This window comes from Peromyscus maniculatus, chromosome 14, assembly GCF_049852395.1.
Source record: "Peromyscus maniculatus bairdii isolate BWxNUB_F1_BW_parent chromosome 14, HU_Pman_BW_mat_3.1, whole genome shotgun sequence".
Classification (NCBI taxonomy): domain Eukaryota; kingdom Metazoa; phylum Chordata; class Mammalia; order Rodentia; family Cricetidae; genus Peromyscus; species Peromyscus maniculatus.
The window spans coordinates 56,833,859-56,857,935 of NC_134865.1; the positions used below are offsets into that span (position 1 = coordinate 56,833,859).

A 24,077-nucleotide genomic window follows, 5' to 3' on the forward strand; every position below is an offset into this window, starting at 1 on the left:
GTTTATTAATTTTTAACTTTATTCTCTCTTGCCTTCTATATTCAACACTCTTATCAAGTCTTTGTTTGCAAAACCCGTCCTATCTCTTCCTCTTGCCTCCTGGTTCCACTGCTAACTAAATTCGAGTCCTTATTACTTCAGACTTGAACTGGTGTGGCCCCTAAACTGGTCTATCAGCCACTATTGCTGCTATTCTGCAATCCATATGCTACCACCTTCCTGAAATACTCTTCACCATTTTCCCACCTAGATAGTAACCTTAGTCATCGCAGGGGCTCAGTCATCTTAACACTAACACTGAGCACTCAACAACCTCACATACACTTAATGAACTGTTTATTGACTAAATCTCTTTAAAATGTTCATTAATTTCTCGCTGTCTACAACAGAAATTACAAACTCAAATACTTACAGAGACCATAAAGGAAATGTAACGAGTAACAATATATGTAAAACAACAGGACGTAATAGGGATTGTGGCAAATTGGAGAGCACATATTCGCTAAAGGGGTAGGTTTTTGTAGGGTTTTTTTGTTTTGTTTTTGTTTTTGCTGTTTCCACTGATTGGTGCAATAATGGAACATAGGCCCCATATTTCTAGCTCATCTGATTGTGAAGATAAGCCAGTGTGGTGATATTTTGAACAAAAACCTGGCAACTGGGTATGGTACACATGGCTGTAATCTTAGCACCTGGGAGCTGAAACAGGAGAACCAACACTTCAAGGTTGCCTGGGCTACATATTTGACTTTGAGGCAAGTTGGGCATAGCGAGACTGTGTCCCAAACACACACACACACACACACACACACACACACACACACACACACACACATACACCAAACACCAAAATCCTGAGGGCTCCTTGGTTATAATTTTACAATTTGTAATATTTACTTATTTTTGGTTGTGTGTGTATGTGTGTGTGTGTGTGTGTGTGTGTGTGTGTTTATACACCTTTATGGTAGGGTCTCTCTCTTGTTCCCAAGTATCCCTCAGTCTAGTGGGAGCTTGGAATGTACTTTACTCATTAAATACTTGAGGATTTTTGTTGTTTTTGAGACAAGGTCATGTGGAGCCTTCTGTTCAGCCTTCCCAGTGCTAGTATTACAAGTATGAGCACTATGCCAGGCACTGTTTCTTAAATGGATGGATAGCTGAAGTATCTGTGACATGCTACCCTAAAACTCGGGCCTTTCCTTCCTTCCTTCCTTCCTTCCTTCCTTCCTTCCTTCCTTCCTTCCTTCCTTCCTTCCTTCCTTCCTTCCTTCCCTCCCTCCCTCCCTCCCTCCCTCCCTTTTCTTCCTTCTTCCCTAACCTCCACCCCTTCTCTTTTGGAGACAGGGTCTCACTGTGTGGCCCTGGCTAGACTGGACTCACCATGCAGACCAGGCTGGACTTGAACTCACAAAGATCCACCTGCCTCTGCCTCTCTAGTGTTGAGATTAAAGATATGCACTACCATATCTACCCAGGGGCACTTTTCTTCAACAATTGACTTGAGAAATAATTAATAAAAATAGAGTATTTTGGAAAGAACTCACAGTTAATTAGTTAATAATCAGCTATAAGAATACAATATTTTTTGAGACGAGGTCTCACATAGCTTAGGCTGGCCTTTATCCTTGTAGCTAAGGATGACCCTGAACTTGTGATTTTCCTGTTTTGACTTTCTCAGTTCTGGGATTGCAGGCATGTGTCACTACACCCAGTACATGCAGTGCTGGAGCTCAAACCCAGGGATTAATGCATGGTAGGCAAGTACTCTGCCAACTAAGTTACATCCCAGCCCTAATACAGCTTAGATACAAATTAAACAGTGAATTTGAATTGATCTCACTGGTAAGATTAAATCTTGACCCTCCAGGATTCTTTATAGTGCTTCTGTAGGGATGCAAACCAATCACACCACAAAATAATGTCCATTGAATAGAATTCTGTATGTACACAGACCTGAGTTCCATTCCCCAGAACGCACCATAGAAGGAGAAAACCAATTCCACGTGATAAAAAAAAAGTAGGATAAGCCAGGCAGAACATAAAGATGCGTGCCTTTAATCCCAGCACTCAGGAGGAAGAGGCAGGTGGATCTCTGTGAGTTCGAGGCCAGCCTGGGCTACAGAGCGAGTTCCAGCACAGGCTCTAAAGCTACACAGAGAAACCCTGTCTCCAAAAAAAAAAAACAAAAAAAAAAAAACAAAGCAAAACAAAAAAAAAAGTAGAAGTAGGACAAAAGTAACTCATTTCTACAATACTCAGAAACACTGATCAGCCCCTTTGGATATAGTTAGTATAGTAACATATTTACCCAAGATTTTAAAATCTGCATGAAAACAAAATAATGGCTGTTTTTCAGTATAAAACTTTATCTCTGAAGTAAAACCCAGTAAAGTCACTGATAACTAATGATTAAACAGTTTTGAAAACACTTGGGAGAAAAGGTTAGGGATAATATTAATTTTGATATAAAATATTCATGAATTGAACTCATACCTGATAATAATATAATTATTGAGAAAGATAAAAAAAAAAACGTATCTTTTGGCAAAAGATGGTCAAATTCAGGAATGACAAAAACAAAGAACTCCTACCCAGAAGCAGAAGCATCTGGAGTGCACATTTAAGCCAGCAGAGATGATACCTCCGTCCGGATACTCTACTTACCAGGGTCATAATGATCCCCTCTGTGTGAATGTTCAGCCAAGATACTCTTCATTTCTGTGTCAACCAAGAACTGTGAAAACAGAGCATAAAAAATCAACAAGTCCAAGTCAACAAAATATTAAATGACTTATGTCTTAAAAGCATCTAACATTCCCAACAATGAAACAAAGCAAATTCATGAAACAAAGCATTTCCCTTAAACTTAACAGTAAAGCTCCCCACCAGTAATTCCAGAAGGAAGTGATCACAGATACACTTCTCAACAGGAACTTCCTACTGTATACTCTTGACTCTCAGTTGCTTCCTGTCAATAGATGATGGAATACCAGTGTCCAGTTCTTTGGTGGAGAATGTGGAGGTTCAGAACGCTGCAGTCTCTAGATCTACTCCTACCAGAGTAAAGTACCTTGGCCTTCTCCTATGAATAGTGCATAGGGCTAGCAAGAGGGCTCAGTGAGTAAGAGTGCTTGCCATGCAAACCTTATGACCCGAGTTCAACTTCCAGAACCCAGGAAGGAAGAGAACAGACTCCATGCACATATCACATTCATACACACTCACCTGCCCCCACATATTTATAAGACACACACACACACAGAGAGAGAGAGAGAGAGAGAGAGAGAGAGAGAGAGAGAGAGAGAGAGAGAGAGAGAAAGTAAATTTAAAGTTTTTTTGAGACAGGGTTTCTCTGTGTAACTCTGGCTGTCCTGGAACTCATTTTGTAGACTACGCTGTCCTCGAACTCAGAAGATCCTCCTGCCTCTGCCTCCTGAGTGCTGTGATTAAAGGTGGGTTAAGTTTTTTTTTTAAATATATATTCATGGTGGACGACCTGGTACTGAATAACCAACGGGGGTGGGGGGTGGTGTCATCTCTGGGGGAGACTACCTCTCCCCCTCTCAGCAATCCTTAGTTGCCTGCAGCTCTTTGTGTGGGGTTGGGGCCTTGTAACCTTTCCCTGCCATGTTAGCAAGTGTCCTGGTGCCATCTTGCTCAGGTCTTGTTTAGACAGCCCTGAAATCATACATACAAGGAACATAATAAGGAATGGGCAGGCTGCACTTATTTATTTGGGAATATACATGCACATATCTATATATAATGAAAGTATATATGTACCAAGAGTTAAAGAAAAAGAAGCCCTGAAAGAGAGGGAGGGAGGAAGGGAACGCAAGTGCAGGGGGGTACATGGGCCTGGTTGCAGCTGGATGGAAAAAAGGGAAGGGGGAAATGGATGTTACATTTTATTTTTTTTTAAAGTAGTTTTTGAGTAGAGTTGTGAAATACCAATAAATTTAGGTAGGCCTTAAAAAATATATATATTCATGTCATACATTTTAATTTACAAAAAGAAATTTATTTATTTATTTATTTATTTATTTATTTATTTATTTATTTATTTTCCAGAGCTGAGGACTAAACCCAGGGCCTTGCACTTGCTAGGCAAGCGCTCTACCACTGAGCTAAATTCCCAACCCCAAGAAATTTATAAAACAGGCATGAAAGGGTGGAATGATATAACTTCATTGTAATCTCAAAAAACAGATTATTTTATGCTTGATAAAATACAGTAAATTGGGGGCTGGAGAGATGGCTCAGAGGTTAAGAGCACTGCTTGTTCTTCCAAAGGTCCTGAGTTCAATTCCCAGCAACCACATGGTGGCTCACAACCATCTGTAGTGAGATATGGTGCCCTCTTCTGGCCTGCAGGGGTGTGTGCAGACAGAACTCTGTATACATAATAAATAAATAAATCTAAAAAAAATACAGTAAATTACAAAGTATTTTAAAGCATTATGCATAGCCAGTGTGGTGGTGCAACTCATTTAATCCCAGCACTCTGGAGGCAGAGGCAGGCAGCTCTCTGTGAGTTCAAGGCTGGTCTGGGCCACATTGTGAGTTCCAGTGTCAGTCAGAGCTAAATATGAGACACTACCTAAAAAATATAAATAAATAAAATAAAATAAAGTACTCTGCATATAATTAAGAAGCAATCTTGCCAGGTATGGTGGTATACATTTTTAATTCCAGCACTCGGAAGGAAGCAAAGGAAGGCAGATCTTTGTGAGTTCTAGGCTAGTCGAATACATATAGCGAGACCCCATATCAAAAAAGGGAATGGCCGGGCGTGGTGGCGCACGCCTTTAATCCCAGCACTCGGGAGGCAGAGGCAGGCGGATCTTTGTGAGTTCGAGGCCAGCCTGGGCTACCAAGTGAGTTCCAGGAAAGGCACAAAGCTCCACAGAGAAACCCTGTCTCGAAAAAAAACCAAAAAAAAAAAAAAAAAAAAAAAAAGGGAATGGGGTGGATCTAGAGATGGTTCTGAGAGTAAGAGCACTGGAGCTCTTCCAGGGGACCCAGGTTTGATTCCCAGCACCCACACGTTGGCTCACAACCCTCTGTAATATCCTCTTCTGGCCTCCAGAGGTACTGCAAGCACCTGGCATGCAGACATAGGGCTGTGAGCAGAGCACTCCTACACATAAAATAAAAGCAAAGGTTAAAAAACAAAACAAAACAAAGAAGCTTTCTTTTTCTTTTTTTCTTTTTCTTTTTTTTTTTTTTGGTTTTTCGAGACAGGGTTTCTCTGCATAGCTTTGCGCCTTTCCTGGAGCTCACTTGGTAGCCCAGGCTGGCCTCGAACTCACAGAGATCCGCCTGCCTCTGCCTCCCGAGTGCTGGGAGAAGCTTTCTTTTTCGAGACAGGGTTTCTCTGTCTAGCTTTGGTGCCTGTCCTGGATCTCATTCTGTAGACCAGGCTGGCCTCGAACTCACAGAGATCTGCCTGGCTCTGCCTCCTGAGTGCTGGGATCAAAGACTTGTACCACCGCCACCGGGCCATAGAGGCTATCTTACTGAAGTCAAAATTTCACTTATGAGTATATCAGTAGGCCTATAAATATAAATAGTAAGTTTGGGACTGGCTTTTACTTACAACCCATTTTTGTGATGAAGTCTAAATATATACCTTATGATAGAAGATACCCTACTCTCTCTCTCTGCTTGTTATCTATAGGGCACTTCACAGATCGCTTCTCAGAGGTAATGGGATTTTGCTCGTGGGTCTATTGGCCTGTTACACACAGAGGGAGACCATAACCATGTTAGCAGATGGTTCAAACCGGCTTTCAAGGTCCTTTACCAAATCAACATGCTTCCGCTAAGCGCAAAATTTACAAACGACACAAGCCACGCCCCGAGGGGTGAAGAGGGGCGGGACTTCACTTTATAGTTAAGGACATAGTAATCAAGTTCACCCTAGAGAAGAGGGGCGGGGGTTGCCGGGGAGATTTAACAATGATGTTTCCCACGAATGTTAGATGTAATTTGAAACGGAGGATAATGCAAAAACCGAGCTTTCACTCACACGTCTCCTAACTATTGACTTGGCAGCCACAATACCTGTCTTCCGTAATGACTCACTCACTCCCTGAATGAAGGCATAATCACAGGGCTCCTCCTCTGAACAAACTAGAATACTGGAGTACTCCTTTTCGGGAACCGGGATGCGAGGCACGCGCTTGCAACTTTATGCAACTTGCAGCGAAGGGACTAGACTGTGGTCACTAGACGATGCGGGCGATGTTAGCTAACAGGAACCGGGGATGGGGTGGGGTGGGGTGGGGGTCGGCTGGAGCCAAGCACTTGCCACCGCCGACACGGGGGGCGGACGACCCTCCCCGCCACGCAGCTCCAGGCAAGGGGGAGCGGGCGTCCGAGCGCCCCAGCGCGCTGACCCGGGAAGGCTGACAGCCTCGCCCCAGCCACCGCCCTCGGCAAAGTCAACTGCCTCCCCGAAAGCGTTTGGCCTGGGACGTCCCCCGGGTGCGCCGTCCTCTGCGGAGCCCGCGAGCCCGCAGCCAGCCAGGATGGAGGCGAGGTGAGCATGGGTCGGGCAGCGCGGGCGCCCGCGGAGGCAGAAGCGGGGACGCGGGCCAGGACAGCCGCGGTGGCCGCGCCCGGAGGCGGAGAGGACCCGCCGGCCCGACTGGGAGCGCTGCGAACCCCACGGGCGCCGCTCGGATGCGCGCGTGGCGGGCGGGCGGGCGGGGAGCCGCCGGGAAAGCGAGGCTCCCGAGGCGTGGAGGCCAGTCTCCGGAGGCGGGGGACGCCGCGGCCCCGCTGTCCTCCCGCGGCCCCGCTCCCGCTCCTCCCGGCCTCCCGGCCTCCCCGGCCGGCCCCGACCCTGGGAGCGCCGCCGGGGCTCGTGCACACTCACCGCGCGCGCCGCCGCCGCCCCGGCGCGGCCGCCAGCCTCCTCCGAGCGCTCTCCGCCCCGCCCCTCGCCGCGGTCACGTCACGCGCGTGCGCCCTCCGCGTGCCCTCAACGGCGCGGAGGACGTTAGCCCTTTCGGCGTGGTGGTTTCCTTAGAGACAGAGTCGGCCCGGGTGGCGGCCACCCAGACACCACGGCGGTGAGACTCCTGAAGAGGTCAACATGCCGGCCAGGGACAAGAGGAAAGGCAAGAACAAAGGCAAAGACAAGGACAAAAAGTAAGCGCAGCGGCCGGCGCGGAGTCCTGTCCCCCACGCCCCTGCCCCGGACTCCCGGTTCCCCATCACTGCCGTCGGGGCGCTTTGAATCTTAGGGGCGCGCTCACTGGCCGCCCGCCTCCGCTTGCCAGGCTTTTGAGGACAGCTCCGGCTGTCCGTTCTTCCTTGGCCCTGGCCTCTCGAGAGAGATCTCCGTTATGAGACTGATAGGATCTGGTGTAGTTCTATTGTAGCTCTGGTCTGAGTGGCTCAAGTTGTTCCCCGGGCCTTTCAGGAATCCTTTTTGCATCAAAGGGAGAACGCAAAAGGATTTGACCAGACTGGTCAGATCCCCCACCTACACTGGTCCTGCTCTAGCGCTAACCCCAGAGTGGCTGCTAGAATGTCGATCGACCCCAATAGCCCTACAGGGCTACCCGTGGTAATGCCTCGAGATGTTGGAAGCACACATGGAGTTCAACACCTCTACGTACGGGAATTGCAAAGGAATCCCTTAAACTTGTAATTATAAAGTGAATTCTTTGGAGACAGGTTCAGTAAACGCATCCCTGCCCGCATTGCTCTGGAGGCTGAGGGAGGAAGATCACAAGTTCTAGGGCAGCCAGTGCTACATAGGGAGAGCTTGTCTTTAAGAAAAAAGGAGGGAAAAAAAAGGTAACTTGTTTGGTCTGTGAGTAGAGCTCAGTGATAGAGTGCTTGTCCGGGGTCCTAGGTTCCTTCTCCAGAAGAGTAACTTAGAGTAAGTTCATACTCAGTACAGAAAGCTTGGGAGATATGGAAAGCAGTAAAGGAGAAAGAAAAAAAAAAATCACCTGTCAACCCACCAGCCACAGTTAACCACTCCCATTATTCTTTCTATTTTTTCCCTGTGTTAAATGATAGGATAATGATTTGTAGACCCCCTACCCCTACCCCCAGGATCAAACTCAGGCCCTCCTCCCCTGGTAGGCAAGTGTTCTACCACAGAACCACATCTCTGACCTCTTAACACATATTCTACAAGGTGATTGAGAAAACAAAATGTAACTTCTCAGTCTAGCACATTCTAAAGATGGCCCAGGGCTTATCACATTCCTGTAACTCACAGTCATGTTTTGTTTTATTTTTGGTTGGCTCTTCATCTTCAGTGCATATGTGAACAGGGAGGAACAATAATATACTTTGTATTCCTTGAATGGTCCATGGCTCATTGTTTGAGAAACCCTCCTTTGTTTCTTCAGTAACTTAGTGGTCTTTTTCTTAGAGACAACTAATTGCTTGCATCAATTTAAAATCACCCCCTCATCTCCCCCCCTTTCTCTGTGTAACAGTCTTAGCTGTCCTGGAACTTGCTTTGTAGATTAGGCTGGCCTCAAACTCACAGAGGACTGCCTGCCTCTGCCTCCAGAGTGCTGGGATGAAAGGCGTGCTCCCCAACTGCCCAGCACTTTCATCAATTCTTGATACTTTGTGGAAGCAATTGGCGATTGTAGAATGGCAGTCTATTACTAGTGTCTAAATCACACTGGAAAGGGCCAGCGGCCGCTAAGTCAGACTGGAGGATTGGGAATGGAGCTGGCCTGAGTTTGAAGAGAACAAAAGGTAGCTGTGCAGAAGGACTAAGGACCAGGAGTTGAGAGGATATGGACAGTGACAGTGTAAGTGGGACAGATCCACTTACAGACTTTGGGGAGACTATTTAGAACTCAAATGTAGGTGACACTTTTTATGCATTATTATTTCTATAACTAGTGCCTATCATAGGGCAGTGTTTTGTTAATGCTAGTGCAATATTTATTCTGAAGAACCTCACCTTTTATTGATTAAAGCCTTGAATCTACCCTTTCAATAAAGGTATGGTTCTGGGGATCAAACCTAGATAGTCAATAAACATTCATTCTACTGCTATCAGTCTCCATCCCCGGGGCCTTAAAAATTCTTTTCATCTCTGCATAAATGACTATGGTGTGTGTTTTTCAGGCATTCTTGAAGGGGGGTATGCTGTGGTACCAACAAGTAAAGTATTTAACATACTTGTCCAAGTAACTTAATCTTTTGTGCAAGAACTAGCCAAAACAAAACAACACTAACAAAAACTGGGAGTGGAGACTGCAGATATACAAACAAATGTGTCCTTGTGTAGAAATGTAACCATAGTGAGGGGAGTGAACCAAGGTTCACAACTGAGTGAAACAGTAGAAAAACTTGGGAGCTGGGACTGCAGCTCATTTGTAGAGCACTTGCCTAGCATGCTAGAGAGTGGGTCTGATTCTCAACACAGCAAGAATAAGTAAATAAAAAAATACGGAAGAATGAAGTAAATGAGAGGTATAGAGCTTTATGAAATGCATGTGGCCTCTTATTTCATCTTCGTTTTCCTGGTCCTTTAAAGTCATCCCCTGGAGCGCTCATCTTCTCTTCCATGAATACAAACAAATGTGTACTTATTAATGCATTCATCCAACAATATACGCTTTTATGTGCTGGGCAGTGCCAAGCAAAACAAAAGAGAAATGGTGCTAACAGAGTAAAGAAGTTCCATAGTGCCACTATCATCCTCTACAGGAAAGTATCGAAAACAGAAGACCAAGTGATTGAACGAGCCAAGGCCAATGCCTCTCTCTGGGAGGCCAGATTGGAAGTCACAGAACTCTCTAGGATTGAGTATCGTGATACTTCCCGAAGACTGGCAAAAAATAATGAAGACTTAAAGAAACAGCAGTATAAACTGGAAAAAGACACTATGTCTGTATTAAGCTACTTGAAGAAGCAGGATCAGGAGAAAGATAATATGGTAGGTAGGTAGAAAACTGAACCTCACAGCCTTCCTCTGAGTTTATGTGACATGGTTATATTTTTTAAAGTTTTTTTAATTTTGTTTTGTTTTTTATTTGTTTGAGACCATCTTTCTATATAGCCCTAACTGTCCTCAAACTCACAGACATCTATCTGCCTCTATATTAAAATGCTAAGGTTTTTGTTTTTTTTTTTTAATTTTGAAAGATTGTAAGACCTTGAAATCTCATCACATGGTTAGGATACTGTAGTTAACACTTTACTTGAAGCAAGCTGTTATTTCAGAATAGCTTTGTTATCACTGGCTTTTTTTTTTCTTTCTTGTAGCATCATTTACATTAACAGAGATGAAAACAACTTAAAAATATCACTGGAGTGATGGCTAGCAGGTAAGAGTGTGTACTGTTTTTCCAGAGGACCTAAGTTTGGTTTCCAGCACCCACATTGGGCAGCTCACAACTGCCTATCACTCCATCTTCAGGGAGATCTGATGCTTCTTGACCACCAAAGACACCCCCCACACACAGCCATATTCAGATACAACACATAATTTTATAAATCTGAAAAAACAACTGACAACTTAAAAATCTATGAAAAAATAAATGGATAGAGAAAATCAGGTGAGGCTTGGTGTGGCTGCATACATTTTAATCCCAGCACTCCTGGGAGGCAGGTAGATCTCTGTGTGTTTCAGGCTAACCTGGTCTACATATCCAGTTTCAGGTGAGGAAGGTCTACACGGAGAAACCCTGTCCCTACCCTCATCACTCCTCCCCAGAGAGAAAAAGATAATCAGGTTTACATATTTATGGACAATTGTATAGCCTTAAGAAAACCACATAACAGCCGGGCGGTGGTGGCGCACGCCTTTAATCCCAGCACTCGGGAGGCAGAGCCAGGTGGATCTCTGTGAGTTCGAGGCCAGCCTGGGCTACCAAGTGAATTCCAGGAAAGGCGCAAAGCTACGCAGAGAAACCCTGTCTCGAAAAACCAAAATAAAAAAAAAAAAAAAAAAAAAGAAAACCACATAACATGCTACAGTATAGTAAACCTCAAGGACATTACGTTACATGATACAAGCCAGTCACAAGAGGTCAAAGGCTCATGATTCAAGTAATTTGAAATATAAAAAGGATTCAAATTCACAGAAACAAAGTAAAAAGTGATTGCCAGAGGCAGAGAGGAAGGGAAAAGGAGAAATGTGAAATGAAAAATTCTAGAGATCTTTTAGGTAAGAGCATGAACAAACTTAGTACCACTAACCTGCCCACTTAAAAATGTTGACAGAGCCTGGAGGTGGTGGCACATGCATTTACGCCCAGCACTCATGAGGCAGAGGCCGGTGGAACTCTCGGAGTTTGAGGCCAGCCTGGTCTACACAGTGAGATCCAGGACAGCCAGCACTACATAGTGAAACCCTGTCTCAAAAAACCAAATTTAAAAAATAATAATAAAAAAAAGGTTGACAGTAAACTTGACGTTAGGCTTTATGTGTATGTGTGTGTGTGTGCCCGGGCATCACATTAATGCAGGAGCCTGCATGGAGGCCAGAAGATACCATACCCCACCGGAAGTGGAGATAAGCAGTTCTGAGCTGCCATGTAGGTGCTAGAAATTGAGCTTGGGTCCTCTGCAAGAGGAGTAAACACTCTGAACCACTGAGTCATCTCCCCTGCCCAATATTGTAGTTTTTATAGCAATAAAAGAGTTATCCACTAATTAGGGTGATAGCTAGATCTTGGAAATTGTCAATCAGATTAAATATATGAGCAAATCCCTGCCCCCTCCTTCTTTACTGTCTTTCCTGGCTTACTGGCTTTAGTACTGTATAAAATAAAAAGCATAGGAATAGAAATAGGACACAAAGCAATTATCTTCCTTACTCTGGCATTTTATCTTCTACAGATAGAAAAGCTGAAACAGAAATTGGTTGAAACAAAGGAAAAAGCCAAAGAAGAGAAGGAAAAATTGGTGAGTATCTCCTTATACTGATAGTTTACTTATTAGGGTACCAGATTTCTAATGAGTTTGATTATTTTAGGCCCAATAAGAATAAGTGAAGCCCGGTGTAATCCCAGCACTCGGGAGGCATAGGCAGGCAAATCTCTGTGAGTTCAAGGCCACTCTGGTCTACAGAGTGAGTTCCAGGACAGCCAGAGCCATTACACAGAGAAACTCTGTCTCAAAAAACCAAAAAAAGAGCCAGGTGGTGGTAGCGCACCTTTAATTCCAGCACTCAGGAGGCAGCGCCAGGTGGATTTCTGTGAGTTCGAGGCCAGCCTGTTCTACAGAGTGAGATCCAGGACAGGCACATTAAAAAAAAAAAAAAAAAGTGAAAGGGGGTCCAGAAGCTTAGTAGAGTGTTTGCCTAGCATCCACAAGGCCCTGGGTTTGATCCCCAGATCCTTAACAAAAACAAAACAAGAAATGAACAAATACAAAACCCATGGACTTGTTTATACAAATGTTCAAAAGTAGCATATTATGGAGGCATATGACCCACAGCAGCTACTTCAAAGGCTAAAGTAGGAGTCCTACTTGAGCCTAAGAGTTTAGATGTTTTCAAGGCCAGTGTTATGGGCAACAAAGCAAGATCTTGTCTCAAAAAAATAGATACCAAGTTTCAAAATCAATAATAATACTTGGAGTTCAGATGAAAGAATATTGGACTGGGATATATCAAACTTAGGGGCTTCTGCATGCTGGTAGGTGTCATACCTTATATTACATACATGTCCAGACTCAAAACACAACATTTTAATTTTGATTTTGATACACCTTTATCCCTTACCAAGAGTCTTGGTTCTAAATGGTATCAGTATAATTACCTCATTACTTAAAGCTTACTACAGTAAAAATCTCAGAACACTAATACCACCACTAGTAGATTATTGGAAGAGATCAAAATAATGAGAAATTTTTGGAAGAGGGGTGGTTTTTCTCCTAAATACATATTGATAAAGATCTTTTGATCAAGCCAGGCGGTGGTGGCGCACGCCTTTAATCCCAGCACTCGGGAGGCAGAGGCAGGCAGATCTCTGTGAGTTCGAGGCCAGCCTGGTCTCCAAAGCGAGTTCCAGGAAAGGCACAAAGCTACACAGAGAAACCCTGTCTTAAAAAACAAAAAACAAAAAACAAAAAAATCTTTGATCAAAACTGCAAAAAAATATTTCCTCCCTGTGGTATTGAAGATTGAACCCATGACTTCATGCATACTACTTCCTTAATTCAACACTACTACAGTTTAGAAACTAAGTGAAAACCAGGTGTGGTGACTCATTCCTGCAATTCTAGCATTCAAGAGGCTGAGGCAGGAGGATTGCTAGGAGTTCAAGGCTATCCTAGGCTACATAGTTAGTTCAAGGGCAGAGTAGTGGGAAGGGAAAGAAGTTTAAGGGAAGCAGTGGGAAGACCTTGTCCTAAAAATAATATGAAATTCCTTTTGTAAGACTATGTTGCCAACTAAACACAAAGGCTTTGAGTTTTAGAGGTGTCTTATTTGGTCTGGATTTTATTTATTTGCTGTTGGGGACTAAACCAGGGTTTCACTTACTAACCACACATTCTACTCTCTGGGCTACATGGACAAAAAATAATTCCCTGAATTTGTTTCTTATTTAAGGCCATTGGCATCATTTAACAGAAATTAAAATTTTATGCAAAAATTATAGCTTTATGTAAAATGAAGATGGGATAGTTCTTTCAGGAAGATACACAGTGGCTCAGGCTTCAGATAAAGCATGGCTCTGTGGAACACTTGTTTTTCCTAACTCATTTACTTCTTTTTGAATACAGGAACAAAAGTATATTGTACAAATACACGAGTTGGAGGGACAGTTTTCTCAAAAAGCCAAAGAAATTAGCATGATTCAGACAGAACTAAAGACAATAAAGCAATTCCAGAAGAGAAAAATCCAAGTGGAAAAAGAATTAGAGGATGTAAGTTTCTTTCTGTTTCTTCTTCTTAAAAAAAAAAAAAAAAAAAAAAAAAAAAAAAAAAAAAAGATTTTATGTGTGCGTGTTTTGTCTGCATGTATGTAAGTACACTGTATGCATTCCTGGTGCTGGAGCAGGCCAGAAAAGGATGCTGGTGGCCAGGCAGTGATGGCGCATGCCTTTAATCCCAGCACTCAGGAGGCAGAGGCAGGCAGATCTCTGTGAGTTAGAGGCCAGCCTGGGCTACAGAGTGAGTTCCAGGAAAGGCACAAAGTTACACAGAGAGACCCTGTTTCGGAAAAAAAAGGAAGAAAGAAAAAAAGAAAGAAAGAAAAGGATGCCGGATCCCCTGGAACTAGATTGAATGAAGGTTGTGAGCCACCACGTGGGTGCTGGGAACTAAACCTGGTCCTCTGTAAAAGCAGTAAGTGCTCTTAACTACTGAACGCTCTCCAGTCTCTCTTTAAGAAGATTGGATTAACAATTTAACCCTCCCCGACAAAAGTCTTCACAATTATTCCTGTGAGAAACCAGGATGTTTTAGAGAAGAGAAAGCGAAATGTCTCAACTGTCATCTATTCTTTTTCTTTTTTATCTTTATATTTTCTGTATGTGTGTGTGGGGTGTATCTGTGTGGAGGTCAGAGGAGGACATCTTGTGGAGTCAGTTCTTTCCTTCTACCGTGTGGGTTCCACAGGTCAGCTCTGGTGGTCAGGCTTGGTGGCAAACACCTTTATCTGCTGAGCCAGCTCTCCTGCCTGACAATGTTCTTTTTCTAGGCATCGGTTTCTTTGGGAACTTGGCAATACATTCATTTTGTGAATCTCAGCCAACACACCTGCCCATGTGAGTCAGTAGTTAAGCTTTTGAATTGCATTAGAGCAAACCATCAGTTCTTAGGTCAGTGGGAAAGTGTTCTACAGGAAAATGTGTTTAGGATGATTAGAGACCATGTTAGGAAAAACTAGAAGGCTGTATGGGGGAGGATGAAAGGGGGGAGGAATACGGAAGTCTCCTGAAAGGCCTGTTTTACACTCTTTGCTGATTTCCATGGTCTAGCTAGGGATAGAGTCATCTGAATGCTTGATTGAAGCCTAAGAATTTGCTTCCAAAGTGGCACATTCATATGGCTGGGCAGACGCTGTCAGTGATAGGGGGTAGGCCTCAGCATCACTCACCTGGGCCCTCGGTAAGCTGCGGAGAATCCTTGTTTTTGGTGTTTTTTTTTTTTGGGGGGGGGGTCCTTGTTCTATGTTGGATGACATAGAGAGTGAAAAATTCAAGAGCTGTGTAGAAGCTTTGTGTGTGTGTGTGTGTGTGTGTGTGTGTGTGTGTGTGTGTGTGTGTGTGTGTTGGTAGGCATGGAATCCAGGGCCTTATGTATGCCGTGAAGTCACTCTATGACTGACCTGTATCCCCAGCCCCAGCAGCTTTTTTCACAGTCTAGCCTTTCAAGTGGCACAGCACCATTTCTGTTACTTGGAACCGAGTCTCCACATCAGGTTCCATCATTTGACGATAGCGTCAAAGAATTGCAAACCTACTTTACAACCACACACCCTTGTAGCCCTAAGTATACACAGCTGCAGGAGGAATATTCGTTTATTTGGTTGCTTGAGACACGATCTTGTAAAGGCTGATCTGGAACTTTCTGTATACCCAGGCTGGCCTCATGCTTGAAACAACATCCCTGCCTCAGCCTCTCAAGGCTAGGATTACAGGCATCAGTCTCCTGAACTTTATTTTGTTTTCATTCCTTTTTTCTCAGAGAGTTTATTTTTAGTTATATGTATAAGTGTTGGGAGCGGGTATACATGGGTGCATGTACTGGAAGAGGCTAGAATAGGGTGTTGGAGCCTCTGGAGCTGGAGTTATATAGGCAGTTGTTAGCCGAATGATGTAAGTATTGGGAACTGAACTCTAGTCTTCTGCAAGAGCAATGCATGATTTTTAACTACTGAATCATCTCTCAAAGCCCCATCTTAATTTTATTTTGAAAAGGGTCTTATGTAGCCCAGGTTGGCTCTGAGCTCCTGATCCTCTTGACTCTGCCTCTCAAGTGTTGGGATTACAAGATTGCCTCAATTCCAATAGGAATCTTTAAAATATCAGTTCTGATAATGTGCTGATCACTTCCCTCGAGAATCTATATTTCAAAAAAAAAAAAAAAAAGAATCTATATTTCCTAGCTATAAACAGCATATTGTCTAGATAGCTTACAGTGTAAGTTAAGATTGTATACATATCAAATTTTAATTTTTTTGTTTTTGTCTTTCAAGACAGTTTCTCTGTGTAACAGCTCTGGCTGTCCTGGAATAGCTTTGTAGACCAGGAGTTTGGCCTGGAACTCACAGAGGTCTGCTGGCCTCTGCCACTCAAGTGCTGGGATCAAAGGCGTGCACCATCATGCCCGGCTTAAATTTTAAACTTTCATAACAATACATTTACACCAATACACAGTCTCTTATCCATTAATTTACCCAAATTGGAAATTCTTATAACTTTGAAATCTTATTTTCTTGAACCTCTGGGGCATATTTGACAAGCAATCTGTTACTGAGCTACACTCCAGTCTTTGTCTTTCTTGATTTATTCAGAATATTTCTTTTATTACCAATACATTTCTGATAGATCTCTATCCATTAAAATTTCTCCTAGTCTTCAAAGGCTTACCTTAAATGCACTTTGCCGAGGCTTTCCCCCAGAGACCTGTTTAACGATTCCTTATATCTTTTCGTGGGATTTGGTACAGAACACATCTGATTTACCTTATCTTCCCCTACTAGATTGTAAATTCTTTGAGCCGGGAATTTTGTATTCGTTGCGATACAAGAACCACAACAGCACTTTACTAAAGACCGCGGGCATCTTTTTCTTAAACCTTTGCCGGCTGCTGCACGCGCCCAGACCTTCTCGGCTCCAGCGGCCAGCAGAGCGCGGCTCAGCAGTGACGTGGCAGCGCGGCTCAGCAGTGACGTAGTATCCCGCGCCACCCAGCGCCCCGCCGCTGCTGCCAGCCGTTTCAGCGCTCGCTCCGAAGTCAGAGATGGCAGAGCAAGTTTCTCAGGGAAAGTCGGCGGACCAGGTGTGCTCTTTCCTCTTCAAAAAGCCCGGGCGGAAAGGGGGCGCTGGCCGCCGGAAGCGGCCAGTGTGCGACCCGGGCTCCGGGGAAAGCGGAAGCAGTAGCGACGAAGGCTGCACCGTGGTGCGGCCAGAGAAGAAGCGGGCCACCCACAATCCTATGATCCAGAAGACGAGTGGCAGCGGTCAACAGAAGGCGGCCTACTGTGATCTGAGCAGCGAAGAGGAGGAGAAGACAGAGAAGGAGAGTCTGGGCGTAGTCTACAAGTCCACGCGCTCGGCCAAACCAGTGGGGCCCGAGGATATGGGGGCGACAGCTGTCTACGAGCTGGACACAGAAAAAGAGCGGGACGCACAGGCCATCTTTGAGCGCAGCCAAAAAATCCAGGAGGAGTTGAGAGGCAAGGAGGATGACAAGATCTATCGTGGAATTAATAATTATCAGAAGTACATGAAGCCAAAGGATACGTCCATGGGCAATGCCTCCTCCGGCATGGTGAGAAAGGGCCCCATCCGAGCCCCTGAACATCTACGTGCCACCGTGCGCTGGGATTACCAGCCTGACATCTGTAAGGACTACAAGGAAACTGGCTTCTGTGGCTTTGGAGACAGCTGCAAATTCCTCCATGACCGTTCAGATTACAAGCACGGGTGGCAGATCGAACGTGAGCTTGACGAGGGCCGTTATGGTGTGTATGAAGACGAAAACTACGAAGTGGAAAGTGATGATGAGGAAATACCATTCAAATGTTTCATCTGTCGCCAAACCTTCCAAAATCCAGTTGTCACCAAGTGTAAGCATTATTTCTGTGAGACGTGTGCACTGCAGCATTTCCGCACCACCCCACGCTGCTATGTCTGTGACCAGCAGACCCATGGGGTCTTCAATCCAGCGAAAGAACTGATTGCTAAACTGGAGAAGTGTCGAACAGCAGAGGGAGGTGCTGCCAACACCCCAGAAGACCCTGACGGGGTCTAATGGCCATTGCTTTGGTTTCCATAATTGTCAGATCTCAAAGTACTTTTTGTTTTGCTCACCTCAAAAACCAGCCATATTTGAAGGAATATTAAGTTTTCTAGGAAGACTATCCAAGCTTTGTTTTATATAACAATGCTGCAGTTTGAATCAATACAGTTAACCTATGGAACTCTCGGACTACCCATCTTGTGTATAGCTATACATTCTAAGTTAAAATAAACTAAGAACTTGTTCATACTCTAGTGCCCTGATGTGATTTTTCTTTTTTAAAGAACAATGTCGCCACCTATTGGAGAAGTAGATTTCAGGCATTTCAAAGAGGGCTGTTGTAGAACACTTAAAATTCAATTGCCTTACTGGGAAAAAAAAAAAATAGGGCAGTTCTTTGGAATCTCAAATGTAGTAGAAATGAGGCAGATGTGAGGGGCCCATATACTTAAGATTGCAATGTATACATTAGGTAGAAAATTTTTATTTGTGTAGACTTGAGTCTAAACACATTTAGCTTTTGAAAAGGAATTCAGGACATGTATTTTAAAGAAAAATGAAAGCAAGAATGGTGTGTTGGTTGTGTGTGTATGTATGATGTATGTGTGAAGGCTCCTGCCTTTGTACAACAAGGGAGCCTAGAGGACAACTTTGTGGAGTCATCTCCATCCACTAACTTAGAAAACTGACTTAAGTTGCAGCCTGTGTGACAGATGTCTTTACCCTTTTCCTCCTGAGCCATCTCACTTGCCTCTTGTTTGGGTTTTTGAGACCGTCTTTCTGTGTCTCAGACTGACCTGCAACTTATTATATATTCCAGGCAGGTCTTGACTTTGGGATTCTTTTGCCTCAGACTTCCAACTGCTGGGATTACAAGTATGAGTCACTCTGCTCAGCCACTCATTTTCACCTTCACTTTTATTCCCGTGTGTGTGTGTGTGTGTGTGTGTGTGTGTGTGTGTGTGTGTGTGTAGAAGTTGGAGTCAGTTCCCTGTACTGTGTGGCTCCTGGGTACCTTTACACATTAAGCCATTTTTGTCTGCCCCACTGATTATCTGTTGAATGATTTATGGATAAATAGATTTTGGGGAGTCTAATGATGTATCAAAGATCCATCTCCAGACACCTGGATGGGGGATATTTGAACCATACATGAACTGGTATGTTGACATTAATTTTGTAAGTGTAACAAGCCATTCCAAAAATTAAACACCAACAGAACATCTGAAAGAAATAATAAGATGGAGATTTGGTATATTAGAACAGATTATAATATAGAAAATTATTAGGTAATAGGTGAAGATGTTATGCCATTAAATGTTTAGTATGCTAAACACTTGACTTGTATTGATTAACTCTTACCTGTATTAGTTACTTTTCTCCTTGTGAAAACTACCCATGACAAAAGCAGCATGAGGGGGATTTTGGCTCACATTTTGATTAGTCCATTATGATGGGGAGGTCATGGCCTCCAGAATGTGAAGCAGCTGGTCACACCCACAATTAGGAAGCAAAGAATGATAAATGCTGGTACTACATTTACTTTCTCCTCATATTTAGTCCTGGACCCCAAACTTTTGAAGGGTGCTGCCCACATTCAGGGTGGTTCTTCCCTCTGGAGCTGAACCTTTCTATTTTTAAACGATGTATATATTGTATATAAGTATGTCTGTGTTTGTGTGCCATGGAGGCCAAAAGGACCTCAGATTGCTTGGAGCTGGAATCCTAGGCAGTTGTAAGCCACTAAGCATGGGTGTTAGAAACAAACCTCTAGAAGAGCATGAAAGGCTCTTAAGCACTTAGTTATGTTGCCAGTTCCTGGACCTTTCACCTTTATAGACACATCCAGAAGAGGGTTTCTATGGTGATTCTTTTTTTGTTTTGTTTTGTGTTTTGAGACAGGGTTTCTTTATGTAGCCCTGGCTGTCCTGGAACTCGCCTTGTAGACCAGGCTATCCTAGAACTTTGTGGGGGACTCGCCCCCACTTTTTCCCCCAGGATGCTTTTTGGTAGGTAGAAATGAGAAATATTTAGATAGAAATATAGAGGAGAGAGACAGATAGAAACATAGGATAGCCTCGGGAGGGCCTGGGTCAAAACCTACCAGGCCCATCTGCCTCTTCTAAAGGGCTATTTATAGAAATGCCAAGGGGTGGAGCAAAAGTCCTCCCCAGCACAGTCAAGTGCAGACCCTTCCAAACACCTGGTGACCATGCACATGGTCAATCCATCCCCTTATGCAACCCTGCTGTGTAAGGCAAGCTCAGCTCTCACCAGGAAACCTCTGTGGACCCCAACAGAACTTACAGAGATTCCCCTGCCTCTGCCTCCAATGTGAGTGCTGGGATTCAAGGCTTGTGCCACCATACCAGGCCCCATGTAATTTTACCACCCTTTTTTTTCTTTTTCATAGGCATGTCCATGTGTGTTAATGTGTATGGGGGTGTGTGTACATGTATGTGGAGGCCTAAGATGTGAGGGGCTCTTCCTCAGTCACTCTTTCACCTCATTCTTTGAGGCAGTCTCAGTCAAACCCAGAGTTCCCCAGGCTAGTTTTCCCTAGCTAGCTCACTCTGAGGATTCTTTGCCTTTCATCCCCCAGCCGGGATTATAGGTGGGCGCCACACCCACCTGTCACATGAACCTAGGGTTCTGAACTGCCTTCTCTTGCTTGGGAGTGCTTTAACTGCTGAGCCGTCCGCCCAGCCCACTCTCTTCTCTTTTATATTTACAGACTGGATTTTGTGAGTCCATATTTCATATATCCTAAGAGAATATAACTGAATGCCGCCTTGCGAACTGTTACTCATGAAAAGTCTTTAAGAAACTCAGTACCAATCTAGTAAACCTATAGACAGTTAAGGAAAATGTGCTCCGAGGAGAGGACATTGATGCTGTGTGTATGTTCAAGATTGTATGACATATAATGTATCTTTAGAATTTTCTATGACTATGTCCCACTCTTTGAACAGTTTTTTTTCTTTTTTCTTTTTCTTTTTTTTTCTTTTCTTTCTTTTTTTAGCTGAAAGAAAATCTAAGGAACTCAGAGAGAAAACACCAGGAGACACTTAGAAGACTAGAAAGCAGATTTTTTGAAGAAAAGGTATGGAATATTAATGTTAAGAAATGCTTTGTTTACTATAACAAAAGTATGTTTATATGAATTCTGAGCATTCCAGCGTCCCATTTGGTACCTTGCTAGAAAATGTTATCAAGTAGCAGAAAATAAGCACCCGTAATTGTTGCACAAGATGTTGAGACAGGAAGATCTTGAGTCCAAAGCCAGCCTTGCACTACATACCAAGTTCCGTGCTATCCTGGGCTACATACTAAGACGTCTCAAAAAAAAAGAAATACAAATGAGGAAAAACAAATCTCTCTCTCTCTCTCTCTCTCTCTCTCTCTCTCTCTCTCTCTCTCTCTCTCTCTCTCTCGACAGGGTTTCTCGGTGTAGCTTTGAGCCTTTCCTGGAACTCGCTTTGGAGACCAGGCTGGCCTCGAACTCATAGAGATCTGCTTGCCTCTGCCTCCCTAGTGCTGGGATTAAAGGCATGTGCCACCACCACCCAGTGGAAAAACAAATCTTTATAAATATCATTGTCTCATCCCTTTTTTCTTTTCCACATAGAAATTCCTTCCTTAAATTTTAATTGACACATAAATAATAAAATTTGGCTGGGCAGTGGTGGCACAAGCCTTTAATCCCAGCACTCGGGAGGCAGAGTGAGCCAGATCTCTGAGTTCAAGGCCAGCCTGGTCTACAGAGTGAGTTCCAGGATAGCCAAGACTGTTACACGGAGAAACCTTGTCTCAAAAAAACCAATAAATAAATAAATAAATAAATAAATAAATAAATAAATAAGAAATTTGTACATACCAATAGTGTGCCATGAAATTTCTCAATATATTTATATAATGGTTTTTGTTTTTGTTTTTTGAGACAGGGTTTCTTTGTGTACCCCTGGCTGTACTGGAACTCTTTCTGTAGGTTAGCCTCAAACTCAGACATCTGCCTTCCTCTGCTTATACAATGTTTAAGTTAGGTCAAATAATATCTTTTCAATTTGTTTCTTTTTAAAATGTATTTATTATTAATGAATTATTTATTTTTATTTAATGTGCATTGCCTATGTGTATGTCTGTGTGAGGGTGTCAGATCCTCTGGAACTTGAGTTACAGACAGTTGTGAGCTGCCATGTGGGTGCTGGGAATTGAACCCAGGTCCTCTGGAAGAGCAGCCAGTGCTTCTAATCGATGAGACATCTCTCCAGCCCCTCTTACTTTTTTTAAGATAAGGTCTTAGGTAGCCCCAGACTGGACTTAAACTTTCTATTTAGTGGCACTCTGCCTTGAACTCATGATTTTCCCATCTTCACTTTCCAAGTGGTGAGATTACAGGTATGTATATCATGCCCCATTAATAAGGATATCTGTCTCCTCATGTAAGTACCATTTATGATGGGACTCTCAAAATATTTTCTTTTAGCTTTTTGAAATGTATTGCACATTGTTATCAGTTGTCAAGCTGCTTGTACAATAGTACATCAGAAACTTGTGCACATGTGTACTTGTAATTTAGCACCCAAATCCACATTTCTGCATCCTATCCCCTCTGTGCTGGGTAGTTTTATGTCAATTTGACACAAGCTTAGAGTCTGAGAGGAAGAAACTACAATTGAGAAAATAAGAATGGGCTGTAGGGCCTGCAGTGGTGGTGCATGCCTTTAATCCCAGCACTCTGGAGGCAGAGGCAGGCCTATCTCTGTGAGTTCAAGGCCAGCCTGGTCTACAGAGTGAGTTCCAGGACATCCAGGACTGTTTCACAGAAAAACCCTGTCTCGAACCCCCCCCCCCCAAAAAAAAGATTGAGCTGTAGGGAAGCCTGTAGGACATTTCTTAAATAGTAATCGATGTGGGGAGGCCCAGCCCATTGTTTCTGGTGCCATCCCTGGGCTGGTGGTCCTGAGTGCTGTAAGAAAGGCTGAGTGAGCCATGGCAAGCAAGCCAGTAAGCAGCATTCCTCCATGACCTCTGTATTAGCTCTTGCCTCTAGGTTCCTGCCCTGACTTTTCTCAGTGATGAACTGTGATGTAGAGGTGAAGCAAAATAAATTCTTTCCTTCTCAAGTTGTTTTTGGTCATGGTGCTTCATCACAGCCATAGAAAACCTAAGACACCCTCTTCACTTTTCCTGGGCTCCATAACTACCATTCCAGTTTCAACTGTCATAAGATTATCTGTCTTCCATTTACCTATTTTGTGGGGCTATGGATTGAACATAGGACATTACACATGGTAGGCAAGCACTCTACCACAGAGTTATACTTCCAGCCAGAGATCACACCTTTTTTTTTTTTTTTTTTTTTTTTTTGGTTTTTTGAGACAGGGTTTCTCTGTGTAGCTTTGCGCCTTTCCTGGGACTCACTTGGTAGCCCAGGCTGGCCTCGAATTCCAGAGATCCGCCTGCCTCTGCCTCCCGAGTGCTGGGATTAAAGGCGTGCGCCACCACCGCCCGGCTCAAGAGATCACACCTTTTTAGAGTGTGTTTCTGAGGGAAATCATGCAGTACTTGTCTTTCTGTGCCTTACTTATTTCACTTAGCACAATGATCTTTAGTTTTATTAAAGCTGTCACAAATGACCGGATTTCACTCCTTTTATGACAAAAGCATTTTGTTATGTATATACCATATCTATTCATCAGTTAGTGGGTAGGCTATTAAGGTTGTTTCTATTCAGGGGTCTTGAAATACCCTCAAGAGGGACTGTCATCTTGTGAAGGCTTAAGGCATCAACTTGGTGTTCCTCTTTTTTTTTTTTTTTTGAGATGGGAATCTCACTATGCAGCCTTGACTCACGGAACTCAAAATGTAGATGAGGCTGGTCTTGATCTCAGAGATTCCTACTGCCTCTGCCTCCTGAGTGCTAGTTATTATAGGTGTGTGCCAATACATCCTACACATTTCCTAATTTTAAAATTAGTGACTATCAACATGTTTCATTTAGCAAAAATATCTTCCAGCTCTCTAAGATGGATGCCTCTTTCCCTACTTTATATATAAGTCATTATTCTAGCTTGCTTTTCTGTTGCTGTGTTAATCACTATGACCAAAAGCAACAGCTTACAACTCCCAGGTCACAGTGCAACCTTGAGAGAAGTGA

The 24,077-nt window shown here is 43.6% G+C and overlaps 3 protein-coding genes across 3 annotated transcripts in view; 2 read left to right on the forward strand and 1 right to left on the reverse strand.

Moving 5' to 3' along the window:
* The window catches only part of Entpd5 (ectonucleoside triphosphate diphosphohydrolase 5 (inactive)), a 36,398-nt gene extending 30,192 nt beyond the window's left edge, over positions 1 to 6,206 (reverse strand). Inside the window, 2 exon segments of the mRNA XM_076551068.1 lie at positions 2,665 to 2,734; positions 6,067 to 6,206. Of these exon segments, the coding sequence (XP_076407183.1) occupies positions 2,665 to 2,673 (9 nt within the window). The 5' untranslated portion in view covers positions 2,674 to 2,734; positions 6,067 to 6,206.
* Positions 6,207 to 6,968: 762 nt separating this feature from the next.
* The window catches only part of Bbof1 (basal body orientation factor 1), a 34,291-nt gene continuing 17,182 nt past the window's right edge, over positions 6,969 to 24,077 (forward strand). Inside the window, exons 1-5 of the mRNA XM_042260910.2 lie at positions 6,969 to 7,158; positions 9,703 to 9,931; positions 11,839 to 11,904; positions 13,729 to 13,872; positions 20,940 to 21,020. Of these exons, the coding sequence (XP_042116844.2) occupies positions 7,103 to 7,158; positions 9,703 to 9,931; positions 11,839 to 11,904; positions 13,729 to 13,872; positions 20,940 to 21,020 (576 nt within the window). The 5' untranslated portion in view covers positions 6,969 to 7,102. The remainder of the gene's footprint in view (positions 7,159 to 9,702; positions 9,932 to 11,838; positions 11,905 to 13,728; positions 13,873 to 20,939; positions 21,021 to 24,077) is intronic.
* On the forward strand, positions 16,776 to 18,166 carry LOC102926628 (E3 ubiquitin-protein ligase RNF113A). The gene has a single exon (XM_076551069.1). The coding sequence runs from the start codon at positions 16,916 to 16,918 to the stop codon at positions 17,927 to 17,929; it is 1,014 nt and encodes a 337-aa protein (XP_076407184.1). The 5' UTR covers positions 16,776 to 16,915; the 3' UTR covers positions 17,930 to 18,166.

Coding starts and splice junctions, on each gene's coding strand:
- LOC102926628 (XM_076551069.1), top strand. CDS start 16,916: ATGGCAGAGCAAGTTTCTCAGGGAAAGTCGGCGGACCAGGTGTGCTCT.